This window comes from Lissotriton helveticus, chromosome 11 (assembly GCF_964261635.1).
Source record: "Lissotriton helveticus chromosome 11, aLisHel1.1, whole genome shotgun sequence".
Classification (NCBI taxonomy): domain Eukaryota; kingdom Metazoa; phylum Chordata; class Amphibia; order Caudata; family Salamandridae; genus Lissotriton; species Lissotriton helveticus.
This window is the reverse complement of record NC_136072.1, coordinates 821,611,338-821,629,759: the sequence shown is the minus strand read 5'-3', so window position 1 is coordinate 821,629,759 and position 18,422 is coordinate 821,611,338. Positions and strand designations below refer to the sequence as shown.

At 47.8% G+C, this 18,422-nt stretch overlaps 1 protein-coding gene across 2 annotated transcripts in view; it reads right to left on the bottom strand.

Annotated features, from left to right (window-relative positions):
* Nucleotides 1–13,498: 13,498 nt before the first annotated feature.
* The window catches only part of LMAN2L (lectin, mannose binding 2 like), a 171,806-nt gene continuing 166,882 nt past the window's right edge, over nt 13,499–18,422 (bottom strand). For both annotated transcript variants that reach the window (XM_078666971.1, XM_078666972.1), the window contains exon 8: nt 13,499–17,206. In XM_078666971.1, the coding sequence (XP_078523097.1) occupies nt 17,064–17,206 (143 nt within the window). In that variant the 3' untranslated portion in view covers nt 13,499–17,063. The remainder of the gene's footprint in view (nt 17,207–18,422) is intronic.

Here is an 18,422-nt window from a genome sequence, read left to right as displayed (position 1 = left end):
TATTTTTACAGTATTGTTTGTTGGATTTGTGTCAGTTTTGGCCTATTGGTTTAGATAAAGTTTTGCTTATTTTTCTAAACTGGTGTGTTGTCCATTTGCAGTGTTTTCACAGTGTCACTGTATGCATGCACAAATGCTTTACACACTGCCTCTGAGAAAAGCCTGTCTGCTCGTGCCAAGCTACCAAGGGGGGGTGAGCAGGTTTTTTTTTTTTTTATAAGTGTATCCCCTTTACCCTGCCTAGGAAGAAGGGTCCCTACTTGGACAAAGGTGCCAACTATTGCCAACTAGGGACCCCCATTTCTAACAGTCATGCAGATCTGAGAGAGAGATATATCTTTGAAGGCTGCCGATTCTACAGAAAGGGTGGGTGTGAGAGACTATCACAAAGTCCAGACAAAATATGGGCAATAATGAACACAGACCAAAAATATATACGTTAAAAAAACAGCGATACATAACTCAGAGCTGAAGGGGGGCCAAAATGTCACTAAGCAGAGCAGGAGTTGCTGATGAAGTAGGGGTCAGAGCTGTTTGCATGATGTGGGCTCATGGTGATTTACAACAAGAGCAATACAATGTGCCCCATACCACGTGGCACCTTTAGAGAGTTCTAGCTGCAATGCTAGCCAAAAACACAGGAGTCTCTATGAGATGCATGCAACCCAGATTACTTACCTTTGAATTTCCCAGGCGTCCGGCTGGATCCGGAAACTTTTGCTGAGCAATACTCCTTGCGCACAAAGTTGGGTGGCCTTATTTGGTGCCGTGTGACATCGTTGGTGTCTGTTATGATGTCACAGTGGCTATATCGACGCCACCTAGGCACACAGACTTCAGTTCATTTCTTTCCACGCCAGTTAAGCACCGGTCCGGGAAGAGCTACCCCTCTGCCGCTTTATTGGAGGCTTTTTCTCAACTTTTGTCGAGTTCTAGGGTTTTTTCCTACTTTGTCTGCAAGGGATATCTTTGACGGTTTCAAGCCTTGCAGGGCCTGTTCCCGCGTGATGTCAGTCACCGATCGTCATCGCGTCTGTCTACGGTATCCCCAGCACGAACACGATTCAAAGTCTAACTCGGAATGTCGGGTCATAGCTCCGAAGACCTTGAGGCACCAGGCAATGAAGCTTCTTGCGGCCCGGCAGTCAGCACCATCCAGCGAGACTCCACAGAGGTCCCGATCGAAGAAGAGATGGTCGTGGGACCGCTCTCAGAGCCCTACATCCTCTTCCCCCCACTCAAGGTCCTCGGGACACTCGGGGAGTAGGCACAAGAAGTAGTCCACGCGGACTTTATCTTCATCAACTGGCGTCCATCGTTGAAAGAGGTAAGGAGCACCAACACTCTAGGCACGGTTCCACATAGCCGCAGCCAGTCGTTTTCGTGCCCCGCCCCTTTCCAGGAGAAACTCCCACTCAAATAAGAGTTTTAAAAGGCTGTGCGCCAAGTATTTGAGCAGAATGACCCCGCTGGTGAGCCCTCAGACCCTGCAGAGTCAGAAGTGGCTCCATCGGGTTGGAAGCCGTCTGCTCCGGCCACGGCGATGCTGGGGACTCGGGGATCCGTTCCCGGATCGACGCCGGTTGTGCCATCGCAACCTCTCCCGCCATCAGACCCGAGGCGCTAGCCCCACTCATCCCTTACGACACAGAACCGGAATGATGTCGCTAAACGCCTATTTCGACGTCAACAGAATCCAGAGGTTCTGAGCATTGAGCACTTTGAAGATGTGCTAGGCTCAGGAGAGGACTAGGAGGGGTCTGGGGTCCCTCTTGAAAACCAGGATGTCTCTGAGGAGAATTTGGACTGGTATGGGAAACTTGGGGAGGCCAGTGGTCTGGATACTTCCCCAGATACTAGCATGCTCTATCCGCCAACAGAGGCTACGGAGGAGGGGGCATCCTATACCATGGTGGTAAAAAGGCAGCTAAGGCCCTTGGACTAGAGCTGCCCTCAGGGCAGGTCAGGACTAATCTCCTGACCGAGGTGCTTCAACCTGGGGCTTCCACATCCGAACCCCTTTTGACTTTTAAATGAGCCACTTACGGATGTTCTTCTAGGTAGATGGTCCAAACCCAGCACAGGGGCTCCTGTGAAAAGGACCATTGACGCCGGTATTGCCCAGCTCCAGGCGACCCAAAGTTCCTCAGCCAACACCACACTCCAGAGAGTTTGCTAGTGCAGGCCTCTACGTCCCAGGGAGTGTTCCCTTCCACCCCCGATAGGAATCCAAGAGGCCGGACTCATTTGGAAAGTTGTTTTCTTCCTCCAGCCTGGCATTGCGGTCAGTGAATATTGCATGCTTATTGGGCCGTTTCTCCAATTCCCTTTGGGAGATGGTTGCGCAAGTGCTGCTGCAAGTCCCGGAGGAGGCCCGGGCAGTGCTTTCCCAACCTGTCAAGGATGGCAGGAATGCAGCACAATTCAACATTCGGTGTGACCTAGATACAACCGATTCCCTGGGAAGATAGATTTCAACAACGGGGGCCATGAGGCGCCATGCCTGGTTTCAAACAACTGGCTTCTCGGGCCAATCTGATGGGCATAACCATTGATGAAACTCGCCTTTTTGGGGGAAACACAGACTCAGCCCTAATCACATTCAAGTACTCTCGAGCTACAGCCAGAACCTTGGGCCTCTCCTCCACCCCCCGTGGCCAGTCTTCCTTTCTGGATAACAGAAGGGCTTTCCAGCCACGGCAGCCCTAACCCACCCATCATCCGGCACAAACTGCCCAAACCTTGCGAGGATGTGGATGCGGTGCATTCCAAGCACAAAATGGAGGCCAGAAGTCGGCAACCACACTGCCCCCAGCAGCCGCAGCCTCCAAGCACTCCTAGGCTGATTCTGAAGGAACACACTTATACAGTTGGTGGGAGAATTTGTCATCAGCTCCCCCACTGGAGATCCATAACATCGGAAAAGTAGGTCTTGCAGGTAATCCAGGAGGGCTAATCTCTACCTCTTCTTTCTTTCTTTTCCTCCTCCTATTCGGTCAATTAAGGAACGGCTGACAGATGATCATTTAAAGTTGCTCCAAGAGGAAGTTACAGCTCTCTTGGCCAAGGGGGCTATAGAAAGGGTACCAGTTTCAGAAGTAGGCAGTGGCTGTTATTCCCGCTACTTTCTGAGTCTGAAGAAGAACAAAGGGTCACAGCCGATGTTGGCTCTTCGGACCGTCAATCTCTTCCTCAAAAAAGAGACATTCAAAATGTTCACTCTGGCTCAGGTCCTGTCTGCCCTAGACCAAGAAGACTGGATTGTAGTGTTGGACCTGCAGGATACTTATTTTCACATCCCAGTCCTGCCGGGCTACAGGCGTTACTTGCGGTCCAAGGTAGCCAAGAGCACTTTCAGTTTACTGTGTTCCCCATTGGCCTTACCAGTGCCCCTCGGGTATTTATCAAGGCGATGGGCGGTGGTTGCAGCTCATCTGCGCAGATTAGGGGTGTCAGTTTTCTCCTACCTCGAGGACCTGCTGTTGAAGGCGTACTCACTCCAGACAGTCGTCTCCCACCTTCAGACTAAGGAAAACCTCCTACATTCACTGGGGTTCTCTATAATATGCCGAAGTTACACCCGACACCTTTTCAGACGCTCCCTTTCATAGGATCAGTCCTGGACACTGTGCAGTTTTGGGCCTACCCTCCTGAGCAGCGAGTCCAGGATATTCAGGCTATGATTTCGTTATTTCAGCCTCTATCCTGGATTTCGGTGAGACGGACTATGAGGCCGTTGGGCCTCATGGCCTCCTGCTGGCAAGAAACACCAGATGGAGTATGTGGGCTCAGCAGTGGGACTTTAAGTTCCAATGGAATTCGCGCCACCAAGAAAAATACATACAAGGACCGGCTGGACAACAACGCACACAACTGCAAGGAACTCTTCAACATCGTGAAAGAGCTCTCCAACCCCAACGCCGGAAACAACGACATCACCCCGTCGCAAGACCTCTGCAACTCCCTCGCGTCCTACTTCCACAACAAGATTGGACATACACAACAGCTTTAGCATCCAACCAACGCACGCCACAACCGCAGCAACGCCACCCACCACCACCCTCCGCGCCTGGACTCCGATCAGCACCGAAGACACCATCCGCACAATGAACTCCGTCCACTCCGGATCTCCGACCGACCCCTGCCCTCACCACGTCTTCAACAAGGCCGACGCTGTCATCGCACCCCACCTGCGGGACATTATCAACACCTCCTTCGACACCGCCACCTTCCCGGAGAGCTGGAAGCACGCAGAACTCAGCGCTCTACTCAAGAAACCTACAGCGGACCCCACCGAACTCAAGAATTACCGTCCCATCTCGCTCCTCCCGTTCCCGGCCAAAGTCATCGAAAAGACCGTCAACAAACAGCTGGCCGCCTTCCTCGAGACGAATGGATCCCTCGACCCCTCACAGTCTAGCTTCCGAGCCAACCACAGCACCGAGACCGCCCTCATCGCTGCCACCGATGACATCCGAACCCTGATGGACAACGGAGAAACAGCGGCCCTCATCCTCCTGGACCTCTCCGCGGCATTCGACACTGTCTGCCACCGCACCCTAGTGAAGCGCCTCGGCAACATCGGAATCCAGGAGAAGGCACTGGAATGGATCACCTCCTTCCTCAACGGAAGAACACAGAGTCCGCCTACCACCGTACAAGTCAGAGGCCACCAAAGTCATCTGCGGCGTCCCTCAAGGATCCTCGTTGAGTCCCACCCTCTTCAACGTCTACATGAGCCCCCTCGCGGCCATCGCACGCCAACACAACCTCAACATAATCTCCTACGCCGACGACACCCAGCTGATCCTCTCCCTGACCAACGACCCCACCGCCGCCAGAGCCAACCTGCACGAAGGGATGAGAGATGTAGCCGAGTGGATGACGACCAGCCGCCTGAAACTGAACTCAGACAAGACGGAGGTCCTCATCCTGGGCTCCTCGCCCTCCGCCTGGGACGACTCCTGGTGGCCCCCCGCCCTGGGCACCGCACCCAAACCGACAGACCACGCACGCAACCTGGGCTTCATCCTGGACTCCTCCCTCTCCATGACCAGACAAGTCAACGCCGTCTCCTCGTCATGCTTCAACATCCTACGCATGCTACGGAAGATCTTCTGGTGGATCCCCACCGAGACCAGGAAGACTGTCACCCAGGCCCTCGTCACCAGCCGACTGGACTACGGCAACGCCCTCTACGCCGGAACCACCGCCAAGCTCCAGAAGAGACTCCAGCGGATCCAGAACGCCTCAGCCAGACTCATCCTCGACATCCCACGAAACAGCCACATCTCTGGACATCTGAGAGACCTGCACTGGCTCCCCGTCAACAAAAGAATCACCTTCCGTCTCCTCACCCACGCACACAAAGCCCTACACGACCAAGGCCCGAGCTACCTCAACAACCGAATCAACTTCTACGCTCCCAAGCGCCACCTCAGATCAACCAGCCACGCCCTCGCCGCCGTCCCCCGCATCCGAAGAGCAACAACAGGTGGAAGGTCCTTCTCCTACCTGGCCGCCAAGACCTGGAACTCCCTCCCGACCGACCTGCGCCTGACCCAAGACCACCTCTCCTTCAGGAAGAAGCTCAAGACCTGGCTGTTCGAGCAGTAACGGCACCCCCCCCCCCCCCTAGCGCCTTGAGACCCTACGGGTGAGTAGTGCGCTCTATAAATGTCTTGATTGATTGATTGATTATCGGGGAAATCTCAGACGTGGTTCAGATCTCGGAAGGAACTGCAAAAGATCTGCAGTGGGGGTTAACGAACCTCAGTTGGGTCAACGGCAGACTCCTCTTCCTTCCCCAACCAGATCTCACAGACGTGACAGATGTGTCACTTCTGGGAAGGGGCAGCTACCTGGGAGAGGTGGAGATCAGGGGACACTGGTCTCTGATGGAGACGGGGCTCCACATAAATTTGCTGGAGCGATTCTGTTTGCATTAAAAGTATTTCTTCCCTCAGTCAAGGGAAAGTTAGTGCAGGTGTTCACGGACACCACCACTTACATGTGGTACTGCAACAAACCGGGCAGGGTGGAGTCGTGGACCCTTTGTCAAGAGGCTCTTCGTCTCTGGACATGGCTGGAACAGCAGGGCATAACCCTGGTGGTTCAACACCTGCCAGGTTCTTTGAAAGCCAGGGCGCACAAGCTCAGCCGTCTATGCCTAGAGGATCATGAATGGATTCTCCAGTTGGAAGTGGTGCAAGGTCTCTTTCAGCAGTGGGGAGAACCTTGGTTAAATGTTTTCGCCTCCGAAGAGAATGCACAGCGTCGGCAATACTGCACGCTGGAGTTTCCAAGGCAGCTATCGCTCAGCTAAACTTTTCGTCGCAAGTGGAGCTCAGGCCTGTTGTACGCCTTTCCGCCCATACCATTCCTGCCCAGGGTTCTGAAGCAGATCAAGAGAGACTGGGCCCAAGTCATTCTTGTGGCTCCGGACTGGGCGAGGAGAGTCTGGTATCCAGAGCTTCTGCAAATGAGTATTGATCCTCCAATCAGGCTGCCCATTCAGGAGGATCTTCTGTCGAAGCAGCAGGGGAGGGTCCTCCACCCGAACCAGTCAACTCTGCACCTCCATGCGTGGAGATTGAGCGGCGATAGGTGATAGCTTTTGCACTTCCTCCCAAAGTCTGTAATGTTATTCTGGCAGCCAGGCAGCCCTCCACTTAGACGGTATATGCCTGCCCTTGGCAGAAATTTGCATTATACTGTACAGAAAGGTCCATTGACCGTCTTTCTGCTTTTCTTTCCACTGTCCTTTTAGTCATCCTGACTCTAGCCCAGCAGGGATCTGCTTGTGAACTCTAAAGGGTTACCTTTCTGCTCTGTCTGCTTTTTTGCGGCTGCCAGACCACCCTTCTCTCTCCCCAAGTCTCCTATTGTGAACAGATTTCTAAAAGGGCTGGCTCACCTGTTTCCACACGCCCTTTGTCATGCCACAGAGGGACCTTATTTTGTCCCTTACCTATCTGATGAGTGCTCCCTATGAGCCTTTGCACAATTGTCCCCTCTGGCTGTTGACCATCAAAACAGCCTTTTTTAGTGGCAATTACATCTCACCGGAGGGTGAGTGAGTTGAGGCATTATCTTGCTCGCCTCCTTATCTTATGTCCTTTCTGGACAAGGTGGTGCTTCACACCAGGGCATCCTTTTTGCCAAAAATTGTGACCCCATTCCATCTGAATCAGTCCATCCCTTACCCCACCTTCTTTGCTCCCCCGCATCCCTCGAAGGAAGAGGAGCATCTCCACGGACTGGACCCAAAAAGAGTGTTGTCTTTCTACTGAACGCACAAAAGAGTTCCGGGTGGATGACCAATTCTTTATGGGGTAGGTGGGAGATAAGAAGGGAAAGACAGTGCAGAAAAAGAACCATCTCTCACTGGGTCATTCTCTGCATCAAGATCTGTTATGCCTTGGCAAAGAAGCAGCCCCCTGAGGGATTAATGCCCACTACACCAGGGGAAAAGCTGCAACTACGGATATTGGCTCTGTGTGTCCCAGTGCAAGACCTCCGTCAGGCAGCAACGTGGGCTTCTTTGCACCAGTTCGCAAAACATTACTGCCTTGATTGTCAGGTGCGCAGGGAACTGACATTTTGACCGTTCAGTCCTGCAAGACTTTTTAGTTAAGGATACGAGTCTGCAACCCACATCAGGGACGGCATGGCTCTGGTATCTGATTCAAAGGTGAGGAATCTGCAGCTAGAAGTCTATCAGATGAACAAGTTACTTACCTTCAGTAACACATTATCTGGTAGAGACTATCTAGCTGCAGATTCCTTGCAGCCCCAACGATGCCTCCCCCCTTTGCGGACAGATATTGTAGGACTAGGGTTGTTTCCCCCTTTCAGGATCTTAGTTTTAAACACAACTAGGTCAGTTACTTTGTGGCTCTGCGCTTCTGGCGTGGAAAAAAACTAAAAGTAGGGGGCCGGTTGCCTCAATGCTAACTGTGTTCAAGAATGATAATCTCCTTTCCTTTTCTCTCTTTGCATATTCCCCCCTTCTTTTCTTTTGGCAGGGACCTGGGTTACCAGGGTAACATGGGGGGACAAAGAGAGGCTATGCAAAATGGAGACACAAGAGTGAGCAACAGGGAGGGTCTGACTATGGGCAGAGACTGGCAGAGGAGAAGAGAGGGAATAAATGGACAAAGAAGGAAGAGCCAGGACTAGTAGAGAACAGGTATACACAGATACATTGGTGATTACGACTATCTTGGAATGTTAAAGGTATGAATGCCCCTGTCAAACGCCAGAAGATCTGGAAATACCTCAGTGATCAACGCTATGATATTGTGGCTCTCCAGGAGACCCATCTCAAGAGATTGGAAGATCACAGAATAAAGCATAAGGCATACCCTTTGATATATAAATCCTCCTCCATTACAAAACAAAATGGTGTTGCTCTTCTCTTCCACACCTCCCTCATATTTCAACCTGAGTATTACAAAACTGGCAAGGAGGGGAGAATAGTACTGGTGAAAGGTCGGACAAGGGAAGACTGTGCACAATTGCGGCGATATACGCGCCTAACACTAACCAAGCGGTCTTCATAAACAACACCCTGAACCTCCTGAGGGATTTTGCAGTGGGGGACATAATATTGATGGGGGTCTTCAATCTCACCTGGAACTCCGGAATCGATAGTACACACGCGCAGAGCCCACAAAGGCAGCTTACCAAAGAATCTGAAACAAATCATTCAGGAACCAGGGCTCAGGGATACTTGGAGGGAAGCACACCCAGAAGGCAGGCATTATACCTTCTTCTCCCACTCTCATTGTACTTATTTGAGGCTTGATTACATTTTAATGAGCCAAACCTTAAACAATCAGGTTAGGGAAGCCACTATACACCTTATTATCCCTGAGCACGAACCAGTTCACGTCTCCCTGAACTGGGCATGCCCGAACTGAAATTTAGGAGATGGTTTTTCCCCAATGCAATAGCAAGAGACGGTAAACTGTGCGACACACTACGCGCAACAATCAGGAAATTCTTCCACTTAAACGACCCCCACCACATGACATCGGCAAACAATTGGGACAAGATTAAAGCCTTAGTAAGAGGCCAAAGTCGGATCGCCCGGCTAATGCCTACATAAGCACCCCACCAAAACTACGCTAAAAACGTGGGACGACGTTCTAAAGCAGACCGATTGGACTTCGTTCCCCTCACCGTTCACCCCAATACATAAAAACCCCGTCTTTCCACTTGCATTGGAGCTGGGCCCGTTCGTTGCATGGAGAGAGGGTGGGTGTCTCACTCTGACTGACATCTTCCATACATGGGACATTTTAATATTTGAGAATTGCCAGACACAGTTCCACTTACCCAACACAGAATTATTTCACTATCTTCAAATACGACACTGGGTTCTGCAATCCGGGATTAGAGAAGGGGGCGACAAGAGAACTCATAACACTAGAACGCTTTGTGAAGGGAGGTAGCTCAGCGAAGGGGGCAATTTATTTCCTTTACTCTCTGCTGTTACACACAGTATGATCTAGACGGCCGAGACATCTCGAGTTCTGGGAACGTACTGGAAGGATATAAAACTGCACATTTATTTGTTAGGTCAACGTGAGGCTCACTATAAGATACTATACGATTGGTACCTATATCCCACAAAACTGAAGAAGATATTCCCTAACACATTAGAGCTTTGTTGGAGAGGCTACGGCCTCCTGGGAGACTTACACTACATATGGTGAAATTGCCCAACAATCTGTTCCTTTAGGTCCGAAATCCTGGTGCAAATTAAAGAGATATTGGGCTACCCCATTCCTACATCTCCGAATTTTGCACTTCTCGGCCTACGAGATTCGGGTCTGAAATATCAAACAAAAGCTGATCAGGCAATAATGTGGATTTGCTTAGGGACAGCTAAAATGGCTATAGCGGCCGCAATGAAAAAGAAAGAATCTTCATCCCTCACGCAATGGCATGACCGGCTATGGCAAGCTCTAACCATGGAACGGATGAGTAACATTTACAGGGAAGAGTTTAAAAACGTTGAATACTCGTGGGGACCACTTGTCCGCTTTCTTTCAAGGGGCCTCCCTTTGACAACCTGCCCTACGAGGGTTAGAGCACTACACCGGTTACAAATTTAAGCTGAAACACTAAGATTAGAATCCACTCCACAAGGTGATTAGCGCTCACTAGGACACCCATGAACCCAAATGTCACAGTCTATTAGGTCTTTTCCCTTTTTATTTTTGTTTTCTCTCCTTCCCCCCCTTGATTTCTTTTTGCTGTAGTGCTCAATGTCATCCTTGTTACCAGAATTAACTTTTGGATGACATCTCATTATCTTCTCTTCCCTGCCTACAAGCAGAAGCAATAACACAAGCATTGCTCTCGGAAAATAGGCTGGTGGGAGAGGGGAGGGTTCTGGGACGAAGGACGGGATGATTGTATAGGGATTATGTTAGGACCTTTTCTTTCCATGTTGTACTTACATACAAGGCAAATTCTCAGGTAATACACGAAGAGACAATGGCTGAGAAACTGACGCGGACTCTCCGATAGAATCTGTACAAGGAAACAGAATTCTAATAGATATAAATGAGTACTAGGACGCAATGTATTACCATTTTTACCACTGGAGATGAAAACTTAAAATAAGTTTAACAAAATAACAAAAAAAAACTAAATGAGAAGTACGTACGGACGTCCACGCGCCTGGGTGGCGCCTATATAGGCACTGCGACGTAATAACCGACGCTAACGACGTAGACGACACGCGGAGCCAAATGGACCCACCCGACGTCGCACATGGGGGGGTATTGCTCAGCAAAGGTTTCCAGATCCAGCCGGACGCCTGGGAAATTCAAAGGTAAGGAATCTGCAGCTAGAGTTTCTACCAGATAATGCGTTACCGCAGGTAAGTAACTTGTTCTTTAATAGTATAATTGTGATAAAGAAACAATGATACAATTCCCCGAATACAAAGGTCAGGTAACTAAAAAGTCAAACAGGTGTCACTTAGAATGTGGGATTTTGGAGCTACGTATATGTAAGGATGGAAAATGTAATTGAAAGAAAAAAACGTTTTCCACTGCCCCGTGTACTGAAAAACAAAGCATCTGAAAAACAAAGCATCCATAAGTAATATTTTAATTTATTGTGCTTCGCACAAAGTTTTTATATATCGTTTAAAGTTCATTGTAGAACTGAAGGATCTGCCCCCACTCCACCCAATGATTTCTTTGTTGCTGCACTATTCGAAATATCAGATGCATTGTAAAAACAAAACTTTTCCTACAGCATGACCTTCACATACCTCTCTCTACAAATATTCACTCAACCAATCACAGACGGCAACTGAACTTCATTAACTTACTCAGGTCCTTCACTGCACTCTGAATATATATATATATATATATATATATATATATATATATATCGCACACTGGTAACGTGAGAACTTCACATGCAATGCTTATTAAGCCAAACATCACAACTACTTATTTCCAGTGGCTCTCAAAATACTTTAGAAGAAAACATTTGGCTTCTTCGATTTGTAAGAATGCCAATAAGTGAGCTAAGTATCGAGTTATATGCAGGATACAAGCCATCCAATCAAAAGAATGGTTAAGAAACTATGCTCCAGGGAAGGGACAAACAAGAGGAAAGCCAGTGTATAAGCAAATGAGACGGACAAGAAAGCAAGCCAATGCTAAGCAGTGCCATGGCCCAATACCCTCTGTCAATTTTGGTACTGCCCACAATAGGTCTTTGACACCTAAAAGCGGTCTGTAGGAAAGACCTAGAAAGGGGCAGTATCTCATTCACCAACCACTCATAAACAACACTCCAAACGCTTGTAGAGATTCAGACAAATGGGTATGAGACCTTGGAGCAATAGATCACACATCAGAAAGATGCACTCAGTCATCCCCCAGAGGTGGCAATCCGGGCCAACGTTCGGTTGATACAACTTAAAATATTGCATAGGGATTACTACAACAGGAGTTTGTGATACAGATGGGACTGACCCCAAGTAGAGAGTACCTCCAATGTAAAGCGGAGGAGGCAACCTTCCTACACACCATGTTATCCTATGCAGTGATTTTGGGCAGAAGTGGGAGAAGAGTCATCAAAGGTTCTTTTGTCACAAGAGTTTCCTATGGCACCACCCATATGGTCTCTTTTCATCTAACCACAACTTCACCATGTGGCCTTCGAGCTGCTTCACACAAAGGAATGGGTTTGCTTATACAGTTGTTTCTGTCGGGATTCCCAGATATCAATTAAGGTCCATAGATCGTAGAAAAGACATGGCATTGAATTAACTATTCAAAACACAAAACCAGAATGATACCCTGGTGCTTAACTACGTGCGCTACTTTAGCGAGACATATGAAAGATGTGTTGACATACCCGCTTCATCTATCTACTTTACTCCTAATTTATTGGGCAATTACAAGAATTGGACGAGGATGGCTCACCTGTATAATGTGACATGCTTCATCATTTGCCACTTCGTCCCACCCTGGTAAGATGATACTACCAGGGAGGGCTCAACCTCGGGTTGGGGCTTACCTGAGGGAGTTCTTAGATATCTCATGTCTTGATAATACAGTGATCCAGCTAACTGGTTAAAAATACTTTAGGATAAACCACAAACGTGTCCTTATTCTGGTGGTATCCCAGGTATATAAAAAAGTTACTAAAGGTGTAACTACATGAGGCATATATTGATGTAATGACGGATGTGTCATGCAGTATAGGGACTCACAGATACAGCCCTGATGAATTCGATAGGTGAATAGGCTAACGGAGGGCAGAAACATGTTGGCATGAACATTTACTCATATACAGAGACGCATGTCGTTCATTACACCAATATATGCCTCCTGTAGTTACACCTTTAGTCACTTTTTAATATACCTGGGATACCCCCAGAATAGAGAACACTTTTGTGGTTTAGCCTAAGGTATTTTTAACCAGTTAGCTGGATAATAGTATTGTCCAGACAAGATGCATCCAAGAACTCCTTCAGGTAAGCCCCAGCCAGAGATTGAGTCTGCCCTGATAGTATCATCTTACCAGGGTGAGACGAGGTGGCAAATGATGAAGCATGTCACATTACGTGAGTGAGCCATCCTCATCCAATACTTCTGATTGGCCAATAAATTACGGTTAAAGTAGGTAGCGATACCCGGGATGATATATATATATATACATCTTTCTCACATCTCGCTTAAGTAGAGCACAGAGTTAAGCACCAGGGTGTCATGCCATTTTTGCGTTTTGATTAATGACTAAGGGCAGGCGTGAACCCACTAATGCATTGTATCTCACCCCTCATGTGATAGAATTGAATTAAATATAACATCTAGTCAAAATAGAGACATTTGGACTCTTCTCCAGTTGGAAAGGGGCTAGAGAGCTCGAGTTTCCATTGTTAATCATTTGTCATGCAGTATTTAGTGTACAGTAAAGTGCTTTCATTGTCAATAAAAGTAAAGGAAGAATTCAATGCGGTACACAGGTGATAGGACACGTTTATTACACAGACATGGATTCAACAGCAGAGTGAAAAAAAAGAAAAAGAAAGAAAACTACTCCCCATAAAAGGAAACAATGAGAATAGTTTGCAAAGACTTGCCTCAGTAAAAACATTACAACCCTAAAGGCTGCGCCATCATCCCCAGTTAAGAAATTGACACCAACTTCATATGCAACAAGTAGTCCCTTCCACTGATACCTCAGGTGTTCTTAATACCAAACAGCTTGGTTTATCCCATTCAAGTGATATGGAATGGAGCCAGACCAAAACGTACTGCGCCCACGTAAGGACAGTTACGTCATGACCAAAGGGTTCATTAGGCTTTTTAGATAATTACCAGTTTGGTCAGTTTCGAAAAAAGGAAGGATCTGTAATGCCATCCCACAACACAGTGTTTGCTTCCTCCCATAAAGCAGTCTTCCTCCCCCACACATCACCCACTCTATAAAGTCGAAACTGCTGTCAGAGGAGTTCTGGCCTCACAGCTAGTTCTAGGTATCCTACAAGGCACAAATTTTGGACTTAAGTGTGTCCAACAAATGGCCAGGAGGGCGCCGTCCATGCCAGATTATTGGAATATGCACACAAGATAAATATGCTTACAGTGAATTAATTTACAATATCAGAGGTTATCATGAAATTCTGGCATATATACTGCCCGGGGGTCCAACATTGTACACCCTAGCTCAAGAACACAGACTTCGTGAAGTGGAAGGGCGTCCTTCAGCTGGTTTCCAAGAGATTACAACCAGACAGGCTGCTGATGGAGAAACTTACTGGGTGTTCTTTGGAAGCTTGAGGCCAAGGCAACATACACAATGCAGTTGCACAAAGTAGAAAACGAACCATTTCAAAAAGCTCCTTTAATGAGGTTAAATACGGAGGCAAGGCAAAACGAGAAGAAACACACCATCTCACTCCCCAAAGGGAAGGAAGGATTCACAAAAATGTGGAACTGTAGTCCGGTATGGCACTACCAACTCATACATTACCCAGTACCCTCATGGTACAGGTTTCTACTTTCTTTTTTGAGGGCACACATATTTTGGAGTACACCTACATATCTTTCGTACCTTTCCTATCCAAACACACACAGCATAAGGCAGCACAGTGCAGATTTATTGTGGGCTCAGTGCAGCACAGTACTTTTCAATCAGCAAAAGCAGCTGGTCCCACTGTGCAGGGACAGAGGATGAGCCAGGGCTCAAGGCAGGGGTTGTTCTTTCAGCTTCAGGACGGCACCAGCGACATCACAGGATCACAGCAAGAGGCGGCATTATACCCCCACACCAGGCTAATCCAGAATCAAGAATGATACTGCAGTTACAATGTGCATGTAAGTGCGGTTGCCAGGCCAGGGTTAGGAGATCAATTTCTAAACATTTTCAAAATGTTTCATCGTAATCATCATCAGATCTCTTTTTACCATACCCTCGAGCTGGACAGTAGCAGCTAAAACAGAAAACAGGTTATTCCAGCAGAGACATACAATCCCAAAGATCCAAATGAAGGCAGCAGAAGACATGTAAATCCCTATGATTCATCAAGGCTGTGAGCACAGTACCGCCTATTCAAAACCGTAAACTCCAAATCCAGTGTAAAGAAAATTTTTAAAAAAACAGCTGACTGAAAGAACAAGAAACTGTACAATAATAAAAACACCCTGCCCAGTACACTAACGCTCAGGCATTCTCACAATATCCCATTCCCACCCTCCCAACTTTTAAAAACAAAAACCTCACACACACATAGATTGCCGACTTGCTTCTTTGGAGAAAAACTGTCCACTCCGAACCCTTTGTCTAAAACGCAGCCAGGCTCATTAAGGCACCCCCACGCCCCACCACCAACTAAAAGCCAAGCACTTCTATCCTATGGAAAAGAAAGTGGGGAGGCACAATATAAGCAACTTAAGAACTAGGAATCCAACTCGGTTTGGGAAGAGGTAGAAGTGTGCACACAGGAAACGGTTATCCAGCTCAACTGCTGTCAAATTCAATGGGCCTTAGAGTCTGGGCAGATTAAAAGGCCAGCCTCAAGAAGAAAGGGATCATGTTAGCCCCCTAGATACCGGGATTGTAGAAGTGGGGCATGAAAGATGCTTCAGATCAAGTGATTTAAGAACGGACAAGAAGATTATGGCATATGAGAGACTGAGATTATGGCATGTGAGACAGGCTAGAAGGTGGCCAGACCTTGGGATTATGCGCTGGGTAAAGTAGCCATGGGATTGGGGGGGGTCACAAAAGCCAGAGTTTTGCCACCTTGGGAAGAAATGAGGCCGAGTGGGAGATCAGGGAGTCCAAAGTTTAACAAGAAGCCTCTTTCAGACCAGAAGGTAAAGCAGAGTGAAATACTCCTGGGAGGGAAGGAGGCAGTCTGGAAGATGAAAGCAGACCGGTGTATACCGCAAAGCTCTGCTTCTGTTGACTGCAAAACTGAGTGCTCGCCACACACCAAGGAGTTATGTCAGCCAGCTGTGAAAGAAAAGAGGCAGTTCCAAGCTGAGAAAATACGGGAGAATTCTCAGACTTCTACACAGGGAGGCAATGCCCGACGCTCCACATGAACGTGTGTCAGGAAATGGTCGTACTCAGGAAGAGGAGGGTAGGAGAAGATATTAGTTTAAGTATCAAGCTGAGCAGGAAGCACCATTTCACAAAAGGACAAAGCTCTTTATCTCCCCGACTATACTGTGTGCGATAGGTCAGCTGCTACTACAATTAGTGCACAAGATTACCTAATTCGGACTCGCATAACGTCTGACCTACAGCATCGACACAGACAGAATAAAAAATGCGCTGCGAAGTTGGGCGACTCATACTGTTTAGCACTTAGAAGACCAGTGTTCTTTCCTAAAATGCAGGGCAAGATGAGGGGGCAGAAGAGAAGGGCTGATTAGAGAGGCAGTTTGGCAGCAAAAAAACAACCCGCACTTTTGGGGTTTACTGAGCAACACTACTTTAATTTCATATTTGCCAAATCTTGACGTTGGGTTGTAATTGAACTGCAAGTCCTGACTAATTATTCACTTGCCTTTTTTTAGGGAAAAAAAATATATATTTAGTAGTAGTCGAGAGTTTCCTCCTTATTGGTGTAGGGATCATAGCAGGATCGCATGTAGGCTTCCAACAGCAAGAAGCACTGAACCGGAGACCTTCACCAACCAGATCTAACATCTTAGTTTTGAGGACAGCCCCTTACTGCCCCTTTCCCCATCCCTCAATCTGCCCAGCCACCACAATACCCGTGGATATCAGCACACCTCTCTTCTCTGCCATTAGATGTCCAAGTCCCAATGGCAGATGGCCACACATGGTGGCCAGCTCCTATGGTGTGCAATCCAGAATGGTGCAGGGTAGACACACAGCCAATTTAAGCAGTCAAATATATGAGGTGTTTAAGTACACTTAAACAGTGCTAGAATCAGAGGTGCTGTAGCACAGTCTATCCAGTGACCGCACTAGAGTTCCTTTGCGCCTTGGGAGGCCTGCTGGTGATCGAACTCCAATTCCTCGCAGACCTTTGGGGGCCTTCAATAGAAGCGCTTCCGGCTCTTGTCCTGCCACTTGTTGTACATGATGACACCGATTACCACAGCAAACACCAAGCCCACCAAAGAGAAGAAGATGATAAGGAAGAGGGAAAAGCCACTCATAGGCTCCTCTGGGATGTCCACTGTAGGGAAAAAAGAATGTGATAAATGGTAGACAGTTCTTTACCTCCAAAACCCATTTTAAAGAGACTCCTACAAAAGAACTCCTGGAGCCATTTCCACCACACCCACCCTGAAGAAATAACTTACAGTTCCGAATAAGGCTGTCGAATATTCATTCAGGAAGACCGGAGCCTTCAGAGATTTTCAGGGTAACTACTATGTAAATTGCAGGTATGTCTTGTGTTTATAACCTTAAAATAAAGCACATATGCCATCATGCACAAACTCTGGACACCCAGGTCATCGGACTCTCGTGCTCCTCAGCCACACAAATTCTCCCAGATGAGCCCCTAACACATTACAACATCTGCACTGACACTGCCACATCTGCGACCATCTTTTATATCTGGTGGTGGTTCAGGATGAACGATTAACAGCACATGCTGACACATGCATTGGAAAAGCCAATATGCCTTGCTTCAATGTACCAACGCATGTAAACCCAGGCATCACAAAGGCTGTTTACATGGGTTTTATATACAAATGTTTTCTATCACTTCAATTGCTCGCCTATAATCTTTGCCAGAACGGAGAAGTAGTAGCAAAAATCAATCACTTTCTGCATATAATAAACACACGAGATGAAGAATTAAATGTAGCAAACAGTGTGATGGAGTGTACTTCTCAGATGTAAAACATTCTCATGCATGTCAATGGAACCACTTCTTGGGACGTGGAGTGGTAAGTCAAATATCTAACAGCATGAGGTGAGAGAGTAATCCCTCTCTGGGTGGAGCCAAAGGACTGAATATGCTACTTACCAGTATGCATCTGTTCTTGGCATGTAGGGCTGCTAACATTCATATCTAGTGCATAGATCGCCGCCTAGTGTTGGGTCCGGATGATTGCACATTGTTGTCCTGGAAGAGTCTTCGAAGTATCACGAGATAGGTGGCTCCTCCCCTGGACTACAGTGCGCATGGGCATCGGCTCCATCCCCAGATTGTTTTTAGCCATTGTGGCAGAGATGGAGTGAAATAGTGTAAAGGATGTCCATGCTAATGATGAATGCAAGAGAGTGTCTGCAGCCGCTACGGGCACCGGGGAGGAGGGCGGGCGATATGAATGTTAGCAGCCCTACATGCCAAGAACAGATGCATACTGGTAAGTAGCATATTCAGTTCGAGGCATGTGGGCTGCTAAATTCATATCTAGTGCATAGAATACACAGCAGTC